Source organism: Equus przewalskii, chromosome 13, assembly GCF_037783145.1.
Source record: "Equus przewalskii isolate Varuska chromosome 13, EquPr2, whole genome shotgun sequence".
Classification (NCBI taxonomy): Eukaryota; Metazoa; Chordata; class Mammalia; order Perissodactyla; family Equidae; genus Equus; species Equus przewalskii.
The window spans coordinates 9,288,407-9,306,058 of NC_091843.1; the positions used below are offsets into that span (position 1 = coordinate 9,288,407).

General features: G+C 40.2%; 1 protein-coding gene across 12 annotated transcripts in view; it reads right to left on the bottom strand.

The window, feature by feature from the left end:
• The window catches only part of RANBP17 (RAN binding protein 17), a 335,917-nt gene extending 318,563 nt beyond the window's left edge, over positions 1–17,354 (bottom strand). For 7 of the 12 annotated variants that reach the window (XR_011525453.1, XR_011525452.1, XR_011525451.1 and 4 more), the window contains exons 1-3: positions 17,052–17,347; positions 7,586–7,732; positions 3,437–3,527 (exon numbers count right to left, since the gene is read on the bottom strand). Coding sequence is in view for 9 of the 12 variants with exons in the window: in XM_070570348.1 (XP_070426449.1) it covers positions 3,437–3,527; positions 7,586–7,732; positions 17,052–17,069 (256 nt within the window). In the remaining 3 variants the exon portion in view is untranslated. Of the gene's footprint in view, positions 1–3,436; positions 3,528–7,585; positions 7,733–17,051 lie in introns of all 12 variants that reach the window. The other 5 variants (XM_070570352.1, XM_070570351.1, XM_070570350.1 and 2 more) reach the window with 4 other exon arrangements.
• Positions 17,355–17,652: the final 298 nt, after the last annotated feature.

A 17,652-nucleotide genomic window follows, 5' to 3' on the forward strand; every position in this document is an offset into this window, starting at 1 on the left:
ACAAGGCAAGCCTCTATAAATTTTAAAAATTGAAATAATAACAAGCATCTTCTCTGATCATAATGCTATAAAGCTAGAAATTAATTACAAGAAAAAAGCTAAGAAAGGGACAAAGATGTGGAGACTAAACAATATGCTATTGAACAAGCAACGGATCATTGAAGAAATTAAAGAAGAAGTCAAAAAATATATAGAGACAAATGAAAATGATAACATGCCATACCAACTCATATGGGATACAGCAAAAGCTGTATTAAGAGGGAAATTCATCACAACACAGGCACATCTTAACAAACAAGAAAAATCCCAAATATGCAATCTCAAATTACACCTAACTGAATTAGAGAAAGAAGAACAAACAAAGCCCAAAGTCAGCAGGAGATAAATAATAAAAATCAGAGGAGAAATAAATGCTACTGAAACAAAAAAGACAGTAGAAAGGATCAATGAAACCAAGAGCCGGTTCTTTGAGAAGATAAATAAAATTGACAAATCCCTACCCACACTTACAAAGAAAAAAACAGAGAAAGCTCATATAAACAAAATCAGAAATGAAAGAGGAGAAATAACCACATACTTCACAGAAATACAATGGATTATAAGAGAATACTACGAAAAACTATATGCCAACAAAATGGATAACCTGGATAAATTCTTAGACTCTTACAATCTCCCAAAGCTAACTCAAGAAGAAGCAGACAGTCTGAACAGACCAATAACAAGGAAAGAGGTTGAAACAGAAATCAAAAGCATCCCAAAGAATAAAACCCCAGGACCAGATGGCTTTCCTGGGAATTCTACCAAACTTTCAGAGATTTAATACCTATACTTTTCAAGGTATTCCAAAAAATTAGGGAAGATGGAACACTTCCTAACACATTCTGCAAGACCAACATCACGCTGATACCAAAGCCTGACAAGGACACCACGAAAAAAGAGAACTACAGGCCAATATCACTGATGAACATAGGTACAGAAATTCTCAACAAAATTCTGGCAACCCGAATTCAGCAAGACATCAAAAGGATCATACATCACAATCAAGTGGAATTCATACCAGGAACACAAGGATGGTTCAACATCCACAAATCAATCAATGTGATACACCACATCAACAAATTGAGGAATAAAAACCACATGATCATCTTAATTGATGCAGAGAAAGCATGTGACAAGATCCAAAAGCCATTTATGATAAAAACTCTGAAGAAAATGAGCATAGAAGGGAATTACCTCAACATAATAAAGGCCATATATGACAACCCACAGCCAACATCATACTCAATGGGCAAAAACTGAGCGCCATGCCCCTGAAAACAGGAATGAGACAAGGATGCCCTCTATCACCACTCTTATTCAACACAGTACCGGAGGTTTTTCCCAGAGCAATTAGGCAAGAGAAAGGAATAAAAGGAATCCAAATAGGGAGGGAAGAAGTGAAACTCTCACTGTTTGCAGATGACATGATCTTACATATAGAAAACCCCAAAGAATCCATTGGAAAACTGTTAGAAATAATCAACAACTACAGCAAAGGTGCAGGGTATAAAATCAACTTGCATAAATCAGTAGCATTTCTATACTTCAATAATGAATTAAGAGAAAAAGAACTCAAGAATACAATACCGTTCACAATCGCAACAAAAAGGATAAAATACCTTGGGGTGAATTTAACTAAGGAAGTGAAAGGCGTATACAACGAAAACTACAAGGCTTTCCTGAAAGAAAGGGATGACGACATAAAGAGATGGAAAGACATTCCATGCACATGGATTGGAAGAATAAACATAGTTAAAATGTCCATACTACCTAAAGCAATCTACAGATTCAACACAATCCCAATCAGAATCCCAATGACATTCTTTACAGAAATAGAAGAATCCTAAAATTCATATGGGACAACAAAAGACCCCGAATTGCTAAAGCAATCCTGAGAAAAAAGAACACAGCTGGAGGCATCACAATCCCTGACTTCAAAACATACTACAAAGCTACAGTAATCAAAACAGCATGGTACTGGTACCAAAACAGGTGCACAGATCAATGGAACAGAATTGAAAGCCCAGAATTAAAACCACACATCTATGGACAGCTAATCTTCAACAAAGGAGCTGAGGGCATACAATGGAGAAAAGAAAGTCTTTTCAACAAATGGTGCTGGGAAAACTGGAAAGCCACATGTAAAAGAATGAAAACTGACCATACTTTTTTACCATTCACAAAAACAAACTCAAAATGGATCAAAGACCTAAAGGTAAGACCTGAAACCATAGGCTTCTGGAAGAAAATATAGCCAGTACACTCTTTGACATCAGTATCAAAAGGATCTTTCTGGACACCATGTCTTCTCAGACAAGGGAAACAATAGAAAGAATAAACAAATCGGACTTCATCAGACTAAAGAGCTTCCTCAAGGGAAGGGAAAACAGGATTGAAACAAAAAAAACAACCCACTAATTGGGAAAAAAATATTTGCAAGTCATATATCTGACAAAGGGTTAATCTCCATAATATATAAAGAACTCATACAACTCAACAACAAAAAGTCAAACAACCTGATCAAAAAATGGGCAGGAGACACAAACAGACATTTCTCCAAAGAAGCCATACAGATGGCCAATAGGCACATGAAAAGATGTTCATCATCACTGATCATCAGGGAAATGCAAATCAAAACTACACTAAGATATCACCTTACACCCATTAGAATGGCAAAAATAGCCAAAACAAAAAGTAACAAATGTTGGAGAGGCTATGGAGAAAAAGGAATCCTCATACACTGCTGGTGGGGATGCAAACTGGTGCAGCCACTATGGAAAACAGTATGGAGATTTCTCAAAAAATTAAAAATAGAAATAGCATATGACCCAGCTATCCCACTACCGGGTATCTATCGAAAGAACTTGAAGTCAGCAATTCCAAAAGTCCCATGCACCCCTATGTTCACTGCACCATTATTTACAATAGCCAAGACATGGAAGCAACCTAAGTGCCCATAAACTGATGACTGGATAAAGATATGGTATATATATATACGATGGAATACTACTCAGACATAAAACAGAATAAAATCGTCCCATTCACAACAACATGGATGGACCTTGAGGGATTTATGTTAAGTGAAATAAGCCAGATAGAGAAGGACAATCTCTGTATGACTCCATCATATGAGGAATTTAAACATGTAGACAAAGAGAACAGGCTAGTGGCTACCAGGTGAAATGGGGGGTAGGCATAAAGGGTGAAGTGGTGCACCTACAACACGACTGACAATAATGTACAACTGAAATTTCACAAGATTGTAAACTATCATAAACTCAATTAAAAAAATGATAGAATCAAATAACTTGCATGCCTGTTAAAAGTTTAACATATTTAAAAGGAAAAAATTATTTTTTAAAGTACAATTTGATAAAAAGCATAATAAACCACTTACTGATATCTATCCTCTGTTCAACTGGCAAAGGACTGACTCGGCTAACAAGTTTTGAAAGACATGTTGCTGCAAGGAGCTGAGCATAGGATGTCTGTAGAGAATAATAAATGTTATTTATTATTATCACAAATGAAATCAGAATAACCAAAACACTACAACAGGTACTTTTCCTAAGCAATGATGGGAATTTTTCTGGTTTTCCAAACTGGCAGATGTACAATGGATAAAATATACAGATCAATATATATACACACACATATGCATACAATCCTTTGTAAGGATTCCGTAGTTGAGGACGGTGTAGGCAGCCTCTTCAAACAAAAGCAAACAATTAAGAGAAAAAAATAATTATGAGCAAGTTCAAATAAAATACTCTTACCATGTCTACACAGTCCTGCATGTCCTGGCCTCTGGTTATCTCTTCAAATTATCTAGTTCCACTCTTCATTATCCTCTGACCACAATACCCTTCTTTCACTTCCTTTCAATGCCTTTCCCATTCTGACCTCCCAACTCCTCCAGATCCATACCCGACTGTATTCTCTCTGGCCACCAATTGTCTTAACAATGAACTCAATCCTTCAAAATTTGATTCAGTTATTCACTATACCCTCAGCAATTTCTCGTAAAGATAGTCCTTCTTTCTTTTTTCTCTAGACCAGATGTTAGCAAACTAATGCCCATGGACCAAATCCTGCCTGTTTTTGCAAAGCCCATGAACTATGAATGGTTTTTACTATTTTAAACAATTGGGAAAAAACCAAAGTAATATCGTGTGACGTGTAAAATATATGAAATCCAAATTTCAGTGTCCATAAGTAAAGTTTATTAGAACACAGTCACACTCACTCATTTACATATTGTCTGCGGCTGCTTTCATGCTATCGCAGCAGACAGTTAAGATAAACGGTATGTGGTGCTCACTGCCTTCTACTGCTGCTCAGTGCACTATAAATCGCAGTGATGCAGTTATAACTCCACAGCACCTAGAGTACCAGGGATGTCGCCATGACATGACATGTACCTTTTACTATTACCAGTGCATATCCATTATGTCAAAACATGAGAAGATAAAAGCGGATTTCAAATGGCTAACTTTTAAGGTACAGTGGAGTGTGGATTATTTTGTTACTGAATTAAATAGCAAAGCAATGTACCTTCTAGGCTTGACACTATAGCCATCCTAAAAGAATACAATATGTGTTAACAATCAGACAAAGCACTCATGACAATATTCCAAATTCACAGGAAATCAACAGTCAGAAAGAGGAGAAAATTTAAAACAGTATCTCATCACAGCAGAATTTCTACACAAAAATTAAAAATACAATGAAGCTGAAACCAAAGTTAAGTTTCAAAGTGGCCCATTTGTCAGCCAAGCAAGGAAAGCCATTTACCAATGAAGAGTTCATTAAATCACAATTATTTTATTGCAGTAGCCAAAGTTATACATGCAGAGAAAACAAACTTCAGACTACTAGCCTTGCGGCAAGAACAATGCTCAAACAATTGAAGACATCGGAAGAACATCAAAGTGCACTTCAAACAAGGCAAATGATTTGCAGGTTCTCCTGAGTTCTTGATGAGTTGACAGATGTTACTAATATTGCTCATACTTCATTGATACTTACTGTTTATTCCAGAAGTCAATGCTAAGTTTGAAGTGACTAAAGAATTAACCTCTATGAAGAGTCTGTGTGGACTAAACTATGTGTTACTTTAATGGATGTACATAAAGCAAGAATATTTTCAAAGAAGTTAAGAAACACTAATTCTGTACAACTGAAGTAGTATCTGCTAAGATGTGTCACAAGTGGTGGTAAAAATATACAGAGAAGAGGGGGCTGGCCCTGTGGCCGAGTGGTTAAGTTCGCGCGCTCCGCTGCAGGAGGCCCAGTGTTTCGTTGGTTCGAATCCTGGGCGCGGACGTGGCACTGCTCGTCAGACCACACTGAGGCGGCGTCCCACATGCCACAACTAGAAGGACCCACAACGACATATACAACTATGTACCGAAGGGCTTTGGGGAGAAAAAGGAGAAAAATAAAACCTTTAAAAAAAAAAAAAAAAAAAATATACAGAGAAGAAAAGGGCTTGGTTGGACAAATTTACAAAGCTTGTGAAAACAGAGTCTAAAGCCTATGGTGATTCATTTTATTATTCATCAGTAGATACCCTGTAGTAAATATTTGAATCTATCAGGTGTTAATGAATCAGTGGTATTAACAGTAGACTTCAATTCACTTTCATGAACTTATCTTCAGTTCTGTGAATTTCCATCAGAAATAGAAGCTGAAAATCCTGACTTGCCTCACAACATAGCAGTTCAATAGCTTAGCAGTGGTAAAGTTTTATTGCAATTTTTTTTAGCTCAGGGCTGAGACTGAAATTTTTCTGAATGAGAACCATTCTAAACCACTACTGTTGAACACTAAGTGGCTTTGGAAATTAGCTCTTGCTGCAAACTTGATAATGTCTCTTAATGAAGTCAACCTAAGATTACAAAATTGCCTAAAAGGCAAACAGTGCTTGGTACATATATACAAAACTTATAATGAAGTAAAGACATTTCAATAACAACTAACATTGTTTAAATCACAAGTAACAGCAAGCTGCTTTATACACTGTCACAAGTTAAAACAAGTAGCAAGATTTCTATTCCTAAGCATATTTTCTGAGCTCAAACTGCAGTTCCAGCAGCATTTTTCAGACCTTGATGCAAGTGCAACGGAAATTTCCACATTTCAAAATCCATTTAAGTGAGCAATTGAGGTGCTTCCATCTAACTTTCACTTGGAAGTGATTAATCTGCAATGTAATGACACTCTAAAAGGCAAATATCAAGAGAAGTTTTAAAAGAATTCTATAGGGGGCCGGCTCCATGGCCGAGAGGTTATGTTTGCACGCTCCGCTTGGGCAGCCCAGGGTTTCGCTGGTTTGGATCCTGGGCGCAGACAGGACACCACTCATCAGGCCATGCTGAGGCAGCAGCCCACATGCCACAACTAGAAGGACCCACAACTGAAAAAATATTCAACTATGTACTGGGGGAGCTTGGGGAGAAAAAGCAAAAAAAAAAGATTGGCAACAGTTGTTAGCTCAGGGACCAACCTTTAAGGAAAAAAAAGAATTCTATAAATGCCTTCTAAGTGATAAATAGGTTTAATTAAAATTACATGCTCATGGATTGATATCAATATTTGGCAGTACATATCTGTGTGAAAAGACATTTCCAAAGATGAAATATGTAAAATCTCATTAAGGATCAGTATTAACATATAAACATTTGCAATCAAAACTGATGACAGGAAATACTAACGCTGAATCCCGATTAAGGAAAATGTTATCCCCAAAAGAATAATTCTTTTTTTCACTAATAGTCCTGCATAACAAAAAACTGACCCAATTAGTATATTTTAAATTTCATGAATAAAACTTTGTGGAAATTTGTTTTCTCTCTTCTTATAGACATACTTACAAAATATCCTTGATTTTGCCTCTTGGCCTGCAAAGTCTAAAAAGTTTACAATCTGGCCCTTTACAGAAAAAATTTGCCAACCTCTGCTCTAAACCATACAGTTTCTTACTGTAGTGCTTACCGTATCATTTCATAGCTCTTTATTTATCCATCTATGCCTCCCCAACTAAACTATGTGTTACTTTAATGCATGCACATAAAGCGCATAGGTAGTACAGCGCCTGGTTTTACATTTAAGTATTTCCTAAACGACTGCTGAACAAATGGCTATGTTATCTCTAGAAGTGAGGCAGGCAAGAGGTAGTCAGCATTCCTCTGAATCATTCCTTCATTCAGAGTGAATTACAAACTGCCTCGCCCACCTAGATTTTTTTTTAAAAGCTGCTAGTCAACTGTCTAAAAATGTAACTTTTGCCCAATAAAAAGGGGCCAAGAGGAATAATAAACTATTTGAATTCATGCCTATTTCCACCTCCTGGGCTCTTCCCTAAATTTGTTTTCCAGGCTTTCCAAATCTTTCTCTGATTAATTTCTTTGACAGTGAAATAAACTTCTCTAGTAAAAAGACATGGCACTACTTATCAATTATCAATGCTAACCTATATGAGTTCATTAACACTGACATATATCTACTGATCTTTCAGGGTTAATTGCTATTATCAAATACTTACTGTTCCTTGTTCTAATAAAAGTTGACACTTGCTGAGACATTCTGGGCTGTCAATAAGTTCCAGGAGTGCTTTCTCAGCCTCTATTCTTTGTGCAAGATCAGTCCCTATGTAGAGATGAGTACACAATACTTCCAATTCGGCCAAACTCTTGATAAGAAAAAAAGTTACATTTTACTTGAGAGAAAAAGTAAGGTAAAGATATTAATCACAGGAAACAAGGAATGCAAATACCATGGCTGTATTCATCAATTCAGTAAATGCTTACTGAGCCACCACTACCTACTTAGGGGTCACAGTGGTAAACAAAAGTCCTATCTCTTACCTCCAAATTCTTTAATTACAAATTGATAGTCTTTGATGGAAAAGTAACCGTATAGAAAGAGGAGGATTTGCCCAATCCAAGGAGTTAGAAAAGGTTTGCCTGAAGTAGTAACATTTATGCTGACCTGAAAGGGTAAGCCAGATGCACAAAGACTAGACAGCAGTCCAGGCAAAGAAATAGCATTTACCATGGCCTGGAACAGAGCTTAATCATTCCCAGGCATTAAAAGGTCAGCGTGATTGGTAAACAGACAGCAGGGAAGAGACGACAAACGAAGCTAAAGAGATGGGTAGGGGGAAATTATCATGCCCGAGGTGCAAACACTATGCCAATTTACATTCTTCCTCAAATTTTAAGAACTTCAATGGTTCCATCTATAAAAAAGAAAAGATAATTATAAATATATGCTGATTTGGAGCTTCTGAACTAGTGACTCATGGTGCTGCCGGCGAACTATGTCATGATTTTCAGGAACTATAACTTGACCCCACGTTATTTCTAGCAATGTAATAACTAGTTACCATGTTGCAGCTTCCTACTTTATAGGCACAAAGGATAATTCATTCTTTTTATAAATATAATCTCATCTGAAGAGATATGACACATGGGTAAAATCTGAAAGAAAAATTTTAAAAATGAGTTCAGTATTCCTCTCAGCATCAAAGAATCTTTGTTAAAGGCCTGTTACTAAAACAAACTACTGCACTTTGAACTTGAATTAGAAAATTATTCTTTGAAGGACAAAAAAAAATTGGCACAGATTTCAATATCAGGTGGGCATATGAAGGTAATGAAATATTTCTAAAAAAAATGCTATTTTTTGCCCTTTCTGGCCTGACTTTTTATGTGGCAGCCTTACAGCTACACTAGTCCCAACATTCCCTCAAATGTATATACCTTTGCCTAATAGGAATACACAAGAAACACTGAAATGAGACCTCCCCTAGTTCCCTTTATGCTTTTCACTTCTTTCTCCTTCTTAGCTCCTTTATGGCATTTTACACTTCCCTAACCAAGTCAAAGCCCAACATCCCAGACTTAGGAATTTTCTGCTAGAGTGAAAATAAAAGTATAAAAGAAAGGTTTCAAATGGATAAATTAAGACAAAGGACCTCAAATGAACCACATTTTAAACATTTTCCCCACCTGGATTAGCCCAACAAACCCTGAGAGTCCTATTACACACTGTTCACAATATTAAAATGCATAGAAAATTTATGGTTCATCAACACATATGAATTCCCATATTTTCTCCAAGGGTAAGAAATATGAAAATGAAAAGAGCTACCTTTCTCCCTCTTGCGATTCATGATCAACCTCAGCAGTCTTTTCCTTCACCTAATAAATCTGAAGGGCTCAATTTTAGAACTGATAATACCCAGAATAATTTAACGATAAACCGATCCTGCTGTCATGCATTCATCTAGGTCTTTGAAGAAGTAGACTTTGAATGCAAAAAGAACTAGGCCAGAAATAGTGACAAGTCCTGTTTAAAAACAAAAGGCAGCAAAAAAGTGAGACTAATAACAGTGTCCACCTCATAGGTTTGTTTGGAGGATTAAATAAGTTAAGGCCATGTAACTTCTGGCACACAGCATATACTATAAAGGCTGGCTGTTTATTATTAATATTACATAATAATAATATTGTAATGGGTGGAACTGTATCCCTCTAAAAGATACACCCAAATCCTAATCCCCAGTACTTAGAATGTGACCTTATTTGGAAATAGGGTCTTTGCACATTCTTAAATTAAGGATCTCAGTATGAGATCATGCTGATTTAGAGTGGGTTCTAAATCCAATGACTCATAAAAGAAAGGAGAGGGAAATTCAAGATGTCGAGAGACAAAGGAGAAGGTCATGTGAAGGAGGAAGCAGAGCTTTGAGTAAGGCATCTATAGAAGCCAAGGAACACCAAGGACTGCCAGCAGCCATCAGAAACTAGAAGAAAGGCAAGGAAGGGTTTCTCCCTCAGGTCTCCAGAAGGAACCAATCCTGTCAGCACATTAGTTTCGGACTTCTGTCCTCCATAACTGTAAGAGAATAAATTTTTGTTATCTTAACCTACCCAGTTTGGTAATTTGTTACAACAGCCCTAAGAAACTAATACAAATATTAATATTAATCCATTCAATGGTACCTAAGTAACCTATTTAGAAAGATCCTTGAAAAGTTCTGGAACTTATTTTGCCTGTTTTGCTACACTGATTTAGAGAATCTCAACATAGGACAAGTCTGGAGTATATTTAAACAGCATTTGTTTAAGTCAACACAGTGTTACCAACTGCCACTCCCCACCCCTCCCCACCCCCGCCAAGGTATTTCAAATTATTACCAACTGAAAGGTGGTGCAAGATAAAAAGGGAAAGTTCAAAAATAAAGAGAGACTATTTTTCACAGCGATTGATAAATTTACATCTTAGTTTTACACAGTGATATCTGAGAATATGGATAACATGAGAATACCTCAGAGAAATGGATGCCTTCTCGATTCGATGACAAATCAGGTTTGAGTTATTAAAGTTTCTATAAGGCATGATATCAACATTAGAAGTCCATATAAATAACTAATACATAGAGCTGGACATCCCCTAACTCCCACAGAGTAACTATCAAATACAGACAGCACCCAACTTCCATAGCCCAGAAGACAATGACATAATCCTGCCTACAGTCTAAACAAGGATCTTCCAAGTTATTCTGGACTCATTTCTGGCCTTTGCACTTGACATATAACTAACCCCTAAATGATGTGACTTCTTTCTATACAGTAATTCCCATACATGTATCTATCAACAGGTAAATGCTGAGGAAAAGAAGCCAGACAAAAAGAGTATACTGTCAGCTTCCATAGTAACAGAAAGCAGATCAGTAGTCTCTGGCTTCAGGCAGAGGAGAGCATGAGAACAGCATAGGGGACCAGCAAGGAGGGATTACCAAGGGGCATAAGGAAACTTTTAAGGGTGATGGATATGTTCATTATTTTGATTCCAGTGATGGTTTCACAGGTCTATACATGTCAAAACTCATCCAAGTGCACAGTTTAAATATGTGCAGTTTATTATTGGTCAATTATACCTCGATAAAGCTGAAAAAAAAAGAATGAAGGCATTTGTTCTAGGGAAAAACTACCTTCTAATAATAAAAAAATAAATCAATGATCCACAAAAATCCCACTTTGATTGAATTTAAAACTCTTCAATTACTTCCCTATATCTTTCCTGCCTTCTGGAATTAAGCTTCTTGATTACCATTAATAGATAATGCCAGGGCTGGCCCGGTGACAGAGAGGCTAAGTTTGTTCTACTTCAGCAGCCTGGGTTCATGGGCTCTGGATCCCAGGTGCAGACCTACACCACTCGTCAGCCACGTTGCGGCTGCAATCCACATACAAAATAGAGGAAGACTGGCACAGATGTTAGCTCAAAGCTAATCTTCCTCAAGCCAAAAAAAAACGAGGAAGACTGGCAAAAGACATTAGCTCAGGGTGAATCTTCCTCAGCAAAAGAAAAAAAAGAAAGAAAGAAAATGCCTTCGTCTTGAAGTTATTCATTTCCCACACTCTTTGTTTCCTCCTCCCTTTACTACCTTTTCCCTTGTAGGTTTTTTCCTGGGCCTCTTGGAATTCTTCTTTCTACAATGAACTGAGTAGTATTTGTTTTAGTGCTTTACGGTTTACAAAAGTATTTCCATCTTTACTTTTCAAATGAATCCTGAAAAGCAGATTCCTGCATAGTACATATTTTCAGCACATCCATTTTACAGACAAAAAGGCTGAGGCTGAAAGATCAACTATAGATACGTAAGTTGCTCAAAATCAACCACAGAGTAAATGGTCAACTTTGAGCCAAATACAAGTCTTTAGGCCCCAAGTACATGTTGTTTCCTCACCACCCTGCCATCTTGCCACCTTTTACTTCAGTCATCATTTACCTACAGATGATGTCCTAGTCCATACTTTCAACACTGTCTATTCACCATCTTTATATTTGTCTACAAATTTCTTCCTATTGGAAATCCAGAAAGATGCTGAAGACAACCCAAAAATGTCAGAAACTGAACTTTCCCACAGACTTCCACTTCAAGTGTCCCTTTGTTTTCACTGGTTCCAGAGATGTAGACCAGAATCTAGATTTACAATCCTGATGCTATATTTGCCTTTTCCTTCTCCTTAGTCCCTCCTGCACAGTTAAGAGTTTGGCCTTGCCCAAAGACAAGTCTGGCCTTTGCCCTCAGCTTCTGGGAGATAATCTGTGTCATACTGATAGGAGTGTTTTTGTTCAGGGCTGGAGCAGGGAGGGGCATCAAACCCTGGTAGGGCTAGCCACACCAGAAAGACCAGCCATGTGTTTTATGGTAGGTACTTTGGATAACATGGTCTCAGCTGACCTAAAGCCTGAGATCAATCATGTGAGCAATCAGTCAATCATGACCATGTAATGAAGCCCCAATAAAAACAGAACTCAAAGCTCAGGTGAGCTTCCCTGGTTTGCAATACTCAGTGCATATGGCCACACACATGTGCTGGGAGAGTAATATGTCCTGAGGACAACAAAAGCTTTGAGAACTCTCCCAGACTCCGCCCTATGCGTCTTTTCTTTTAATCAATCTAACCTGTGTAAAGACTTGAACGTAAGACCCCCAAACCATGAAACTTCTAGAAGAAAACATAGGCAGTATGCTCTCTGACATCGGTCTGAGCAGCATATTTTCAAGTCCCATGTCTGACCTTGCAAGGGAAACAAAAGAATAAATGAACAAATGGGACTACATCAAACTAAAAAGCTTCTGCACAGCAAAGGAAACCATCAACAAAACGAAAAGACGACCTAACAATTGGGAGAAGATATTTGCAAAGCATATATCAGATAAGGGGTTAATATCCAAAATAATCAAAGAACTAATACAGCTCAACAACAAAAAAACCAATTAGAAAATGGGCAAAAGATCTGAACAGAGATTTATCCAAAGAAGATATGCAGATGGCCAACGGGCATATGAAAAGATGCTCAACATCACTAGCTATCAGGGAAATGCAAATCAAAGCCACAATGAGGTATCACCTCACTCAGGTCAGAATGGCTATAATTAACAAGACAGGAAACAACAAATGTTGGAGAGGGTGTGGAGAGAAGGGAACCCTTGTTCATTGCTGGTGGGAGTGCAAAATGGTGCAACCACTATGGAAAGCAGTATGGAGTATCCTCAGAAAATTACGGATAGATCTACCATATGATCCAGCTATTCCACTGCTGGGTATTTATCCAAAGAACTTGAAAACACAAAGGCATAAAGATACATGCACCCCTATGTTCACTGCAGCATTACACACAATAGCCAAGACTTGGAAGCAACCTAGGTGCCCATCAAGGGACGAACGGATAAAGAAGATGTGGTATGTATACACGATGGACTACTACTCAGCCATAAGAAACTATGAAATCCGGCCATTTTGTGACAACATGGATGGACCTTGAGGGTATTATGCTGAGTGAAACAAGTCAGAGGGAGAAAGTCAAATACCCTATGATCTCACTCATAAGTAGAAGATAAAAACAAAGACAAACAAACACATAGCAATGGAGATTGGATTGGTGGTTACCAGAGGGGAAGGAGGAGAGGGGAGGACAAAAGGGATGATTAGGCTCACATGTGAGGGGATGGACTATAATTAGTTTTTGGGTGGTGAACATGATGTAATCTACACAGAATCGAAATATATTATGATGTACATCTGAAAATAAACAAATAAATGGAAAAGAAAAAAATTTAAAAATTAAAAAAATAAAATGTTTTAACTACTTAAAATTTTTTTAAAAAAATCTGTGTACTTTCCCAGTAATAAACTGCAACCATGAGTATGATAGCTTTCAGTGAATCCTGCAAGTCCTTCTGATAAACTATCAAAAACCTGAGGGTGGTTCTGGGAAACACCCAAACAAATAGCTGGTGTCAGAAGTGAGGGCAATCTTGGAAACTGTGCCCTCAAACCTCGCAGTCTGGCTAACAGCAGGTACATACCTAATTTATCATAAAGTCCTACCAATTCTTTTTAAATAAAGACTCAGACTTAACACCTCTACATGATACTCATAGACAGCAGAGCAAGAGAACAATTGTTCCTAACTGCGGCCTGTAGGGCCCTGGATTTCTTCCGGGGCTGCTTTGCGAATGAGAGTAGAAGCTTTGGAATCTGCCACTTACTTATTAAACGACCTCAAGCAAATTATTTAAGCTTTCTAAATCTCACTTTTGAAATTGCAGTAATATCCACCTTCCAAAATAACTGCGAAGATTAAGATACAAAAGATGAGAGAAAGCTTAATCCAGTGCCCGGCACACAGTAGATCCACAACAAACTGTAAATAATCTCTTCAGTTACTGATAACTATAAACCACCACATTGGTGTCTGTCTATAGTTTCTGCCATTCAAATACATATTGCCAGGATGATCTTTCCCAAACCCCTTTTTCATGATGTTATGTTCAAATATAACAGATCACAATCATATTTAGATCGAATCAGGTAGCCTGGCTGGGTATTAAGAAACATGGCTATAGTCCCTGGTTCTAGAACAATCCTGAAATCAAAAAAGATCAACCAACTGGGTCCCCTAAATTTTTCCTAATATTATCTCGATTCTTCATCAAGGTCCCTCTGTTCTATCTAAAGTGCCTACATCTTACTTGTTCCCAGCTTTATCTTTCCTCACTCTGCCCTCCCCGCCCACTGCCCCCTAATCTGGGCAGTCTACTTACAAATAATCCAGATCCATTACTTCCTTTGGGACAGAATATCCTAGCTCATAGCTTCCTAACAAGAGTGCATCTGCCTTGAATAGGTTATAGGTACGCCTGGGATATTGATCCCCTTGCCCTCCAGGCAGCCAGGCTTTTGACAGTGAGTAGCTTATGTCAATGAGCCACACAATTACCATTTTTTATGTATGCCATGATGTGAAAAAGATTATGGAGCAGTGCCCTAACCTCACCTTACACAAATTCACTTCTTTACTCATCATCTTAACGGCTTAATTTCTGACTAGCTACCCAGTTGGGTAGGTGACAGTAAGATATTGGTATGAAAGAATATGGAATTATGAGTTATTAGGCCTGCTCTAACCCTGTAGCCTTGGGCAAGTCACAGTTGTTCCAAGACTAATGTCTTCAGGAATAAAATATATATATGCATATATATGCACACCTCTCAAGTTAGTTGTAGGGCTCAAACTCTACAATAAGCTTGTGAAAATTCAAAATGCTAGATACCAGTTATCATTATTAATAAACGCTCCTTAAGTGAGTAACAATATGATCCCATATGCTGAAAATAATTCAAATTGGGAAGTTTCAGAGCTTTTTTCTGGCCCCCAAAACTGTCTGATCTCTTACTTGTACAACTCCACCTTTAAGCTGTCCACAGTTGCTGTGAAATACATTCCTGAGAAAGCAATATGGGTAGTTTGGGCATTAGCAGTATTTTTCCGACATTCTACCTAAATATGAAAAAGTCTTCCATAATTGGGTAATTTACTATTATACATCATCTTTCCAAGTCTGAAAACGCTGCAAACTTCCACCACTGTTTTCAATTTACCCTCAAGATTTACACCTAAACTATGAACATCTGATTACCTATTTACAATCCCTCAGTCCTCCCTGTGAGATTCTTCCTGTGAAAATTTCCCAGAGGGCATATTTACTAAAGCGGTAATAAATAACATTATTTTGACCTGGAGACCCCCAGAAATAGCAAGGAGTCGAAAGGTAACGTGTGGGGCTCACTACCTCCTGCTCTATAACATCCTGGAGCTGTCAATTATCTGACAGGAGAGCTGCTGGTTGGAAGGAAAAGACCCTTTGGAAGAATCAATAAATAAGGAATGAGTCAGTGTGACCAAAGGGGGTCCAAAGAAGTCTACCAAGGGAACGCGACACTTACATAAACTGTCACATTACGAAACTGCCTACCCCTCCAAGGTCACGTCCTGCCATCCACAACCTCCCTTGCTCCCTTCTCTTTAATATGAACCCCATGCTCCAGCTAGACCTAACTTCCTGCAGCGGGCCATGTTCTTCCACAACTCTTTGCCTTGGCTCACACGGTCCTCCTGCCTGTCTACCCTTCTCCTCCCCTTCACCTGGCCAACTTCTACGATTCTTTCAAGACCCACTAGACTGCAAGTTCCCTGAGAGTAGAAATCATAAAGTTTTGCTAGAGCTGTGTCTTCAATACCTAGAAAAGTAGGAACTCAATAAATAAGTGGACGAAGGAAAGAAAGCTCAAAGCTCGTGTGAGAAGCCTAGCAGCTCTGCCTCACTCCTTACACACACACACACACACACACACGGCTGAGTGCTCCTTTTCAATGTTTCCGTGATATCCTGGGATTAATTCTATCATGTCATTTTTCACGTGAACTGTAATCATCTGTGAATTCTAACGGGGAGGGAGAGTCGGATGATACAATCCTTTATCCCAGAACTCTGCACAGCGCTGAGACACAGCGAGGGGTTCCATAAAGGCTGGCAGAGTTTGTAAGTGGATGCACACGCCAGCGCAGCCCGAGACGACGTGAGCCGCCTGCCCCAGCCCGCGTCCCAGCCTTCCCGGCTCCGCGCTGCCCGCGCGCCCTGGCCCCGGTCCTGCTCCAACGACGCTTCTGAGGAGCCCTCCCTCGCGACTCCCCACGGAGACAGCCCTGCCCGCTCTGGCCAATTAAAGTCCGAGCGCCGCCGCCGCTCCGCCAGCGGACCCAGGCCCCCGCGAGCTGGGTCCCGGGTGCAGGCGGACAAGCGAGCCGCGGCCGGCGACGCGGCGGGAAGGCTGGTCCGGCCTGGCGGGCTCCCACCTGCCCGGGGGCCGCCAAGCCGCCCAGCGCGCCGTGCCGCGGCGCCGGTCCTCCGCATCCGCACCGCGCCTGCGGGGCGAGCTCCCAGCCGGGGCCCTGCCCCTCCACCCACCGCCCCTTCCTCGGGCCCGGGCCCGGGGTTGCAGCCCAGGCCAGTGCCCGGGTGCCCGGCGCGCCAGGCCGCGGCCCCACGGCCTCCGCCGCCGCCCTCAGCCCTCCGTCTCCAGACCCCAGCGTCCCGCCGCCTCGCGGGGCGGCGGAGCGGGGCCCGCGGCGCGGAGCGCACTGACCTGGAAGTGCAGCGCCATCTTCCCGAGAGGCGGCGTCGGCCGGCGGCCCGGAGCGCCCGAGGGGAGGGAGCGGAGGCGGGCGCCGCAGAAGCCCCAGCGGCCCGCGGGGTCCCTGCGCCGCTCGCTCTCTCGTTCGCTCCTTGCCTCAGCCGCGCCGCCTCCTTGTTCGAAGCGCTGAACGGGGCGGGGCCTGACGGGGAGGGGCGGGGCCGGGGGCGGGGCCGGGGGCCCGGAGTCCCAACCGCCCTCTGTGCTCAAGTTTCAACCGCTGCTACCTCAGGTGGGTCGTGACCTCTGACCTCTGTTCTTTGAGGCAACCACCACAACCCAACTGTCAGCCATGACCTCTGACTCCTCCATCTCCCACAGTAGTTTGTACCCCAAAGCACTACAGCACGACTATTGCCCATGGCAATAGATGGTGGAGGGAGCTGGTGGGGAGAGAAGGAGACATATTACCATAGTACCTTCAGAGAAGCAACAATCAGACCCATCGCTAACTTCTCAACAGAAACAATGGCAACCAAAACCAAGGGAAAAACGTTTTTAAAATGCCAAAAAAGTTTTTAAACACCCAAAATAGAATTCTATACCCAGCAAA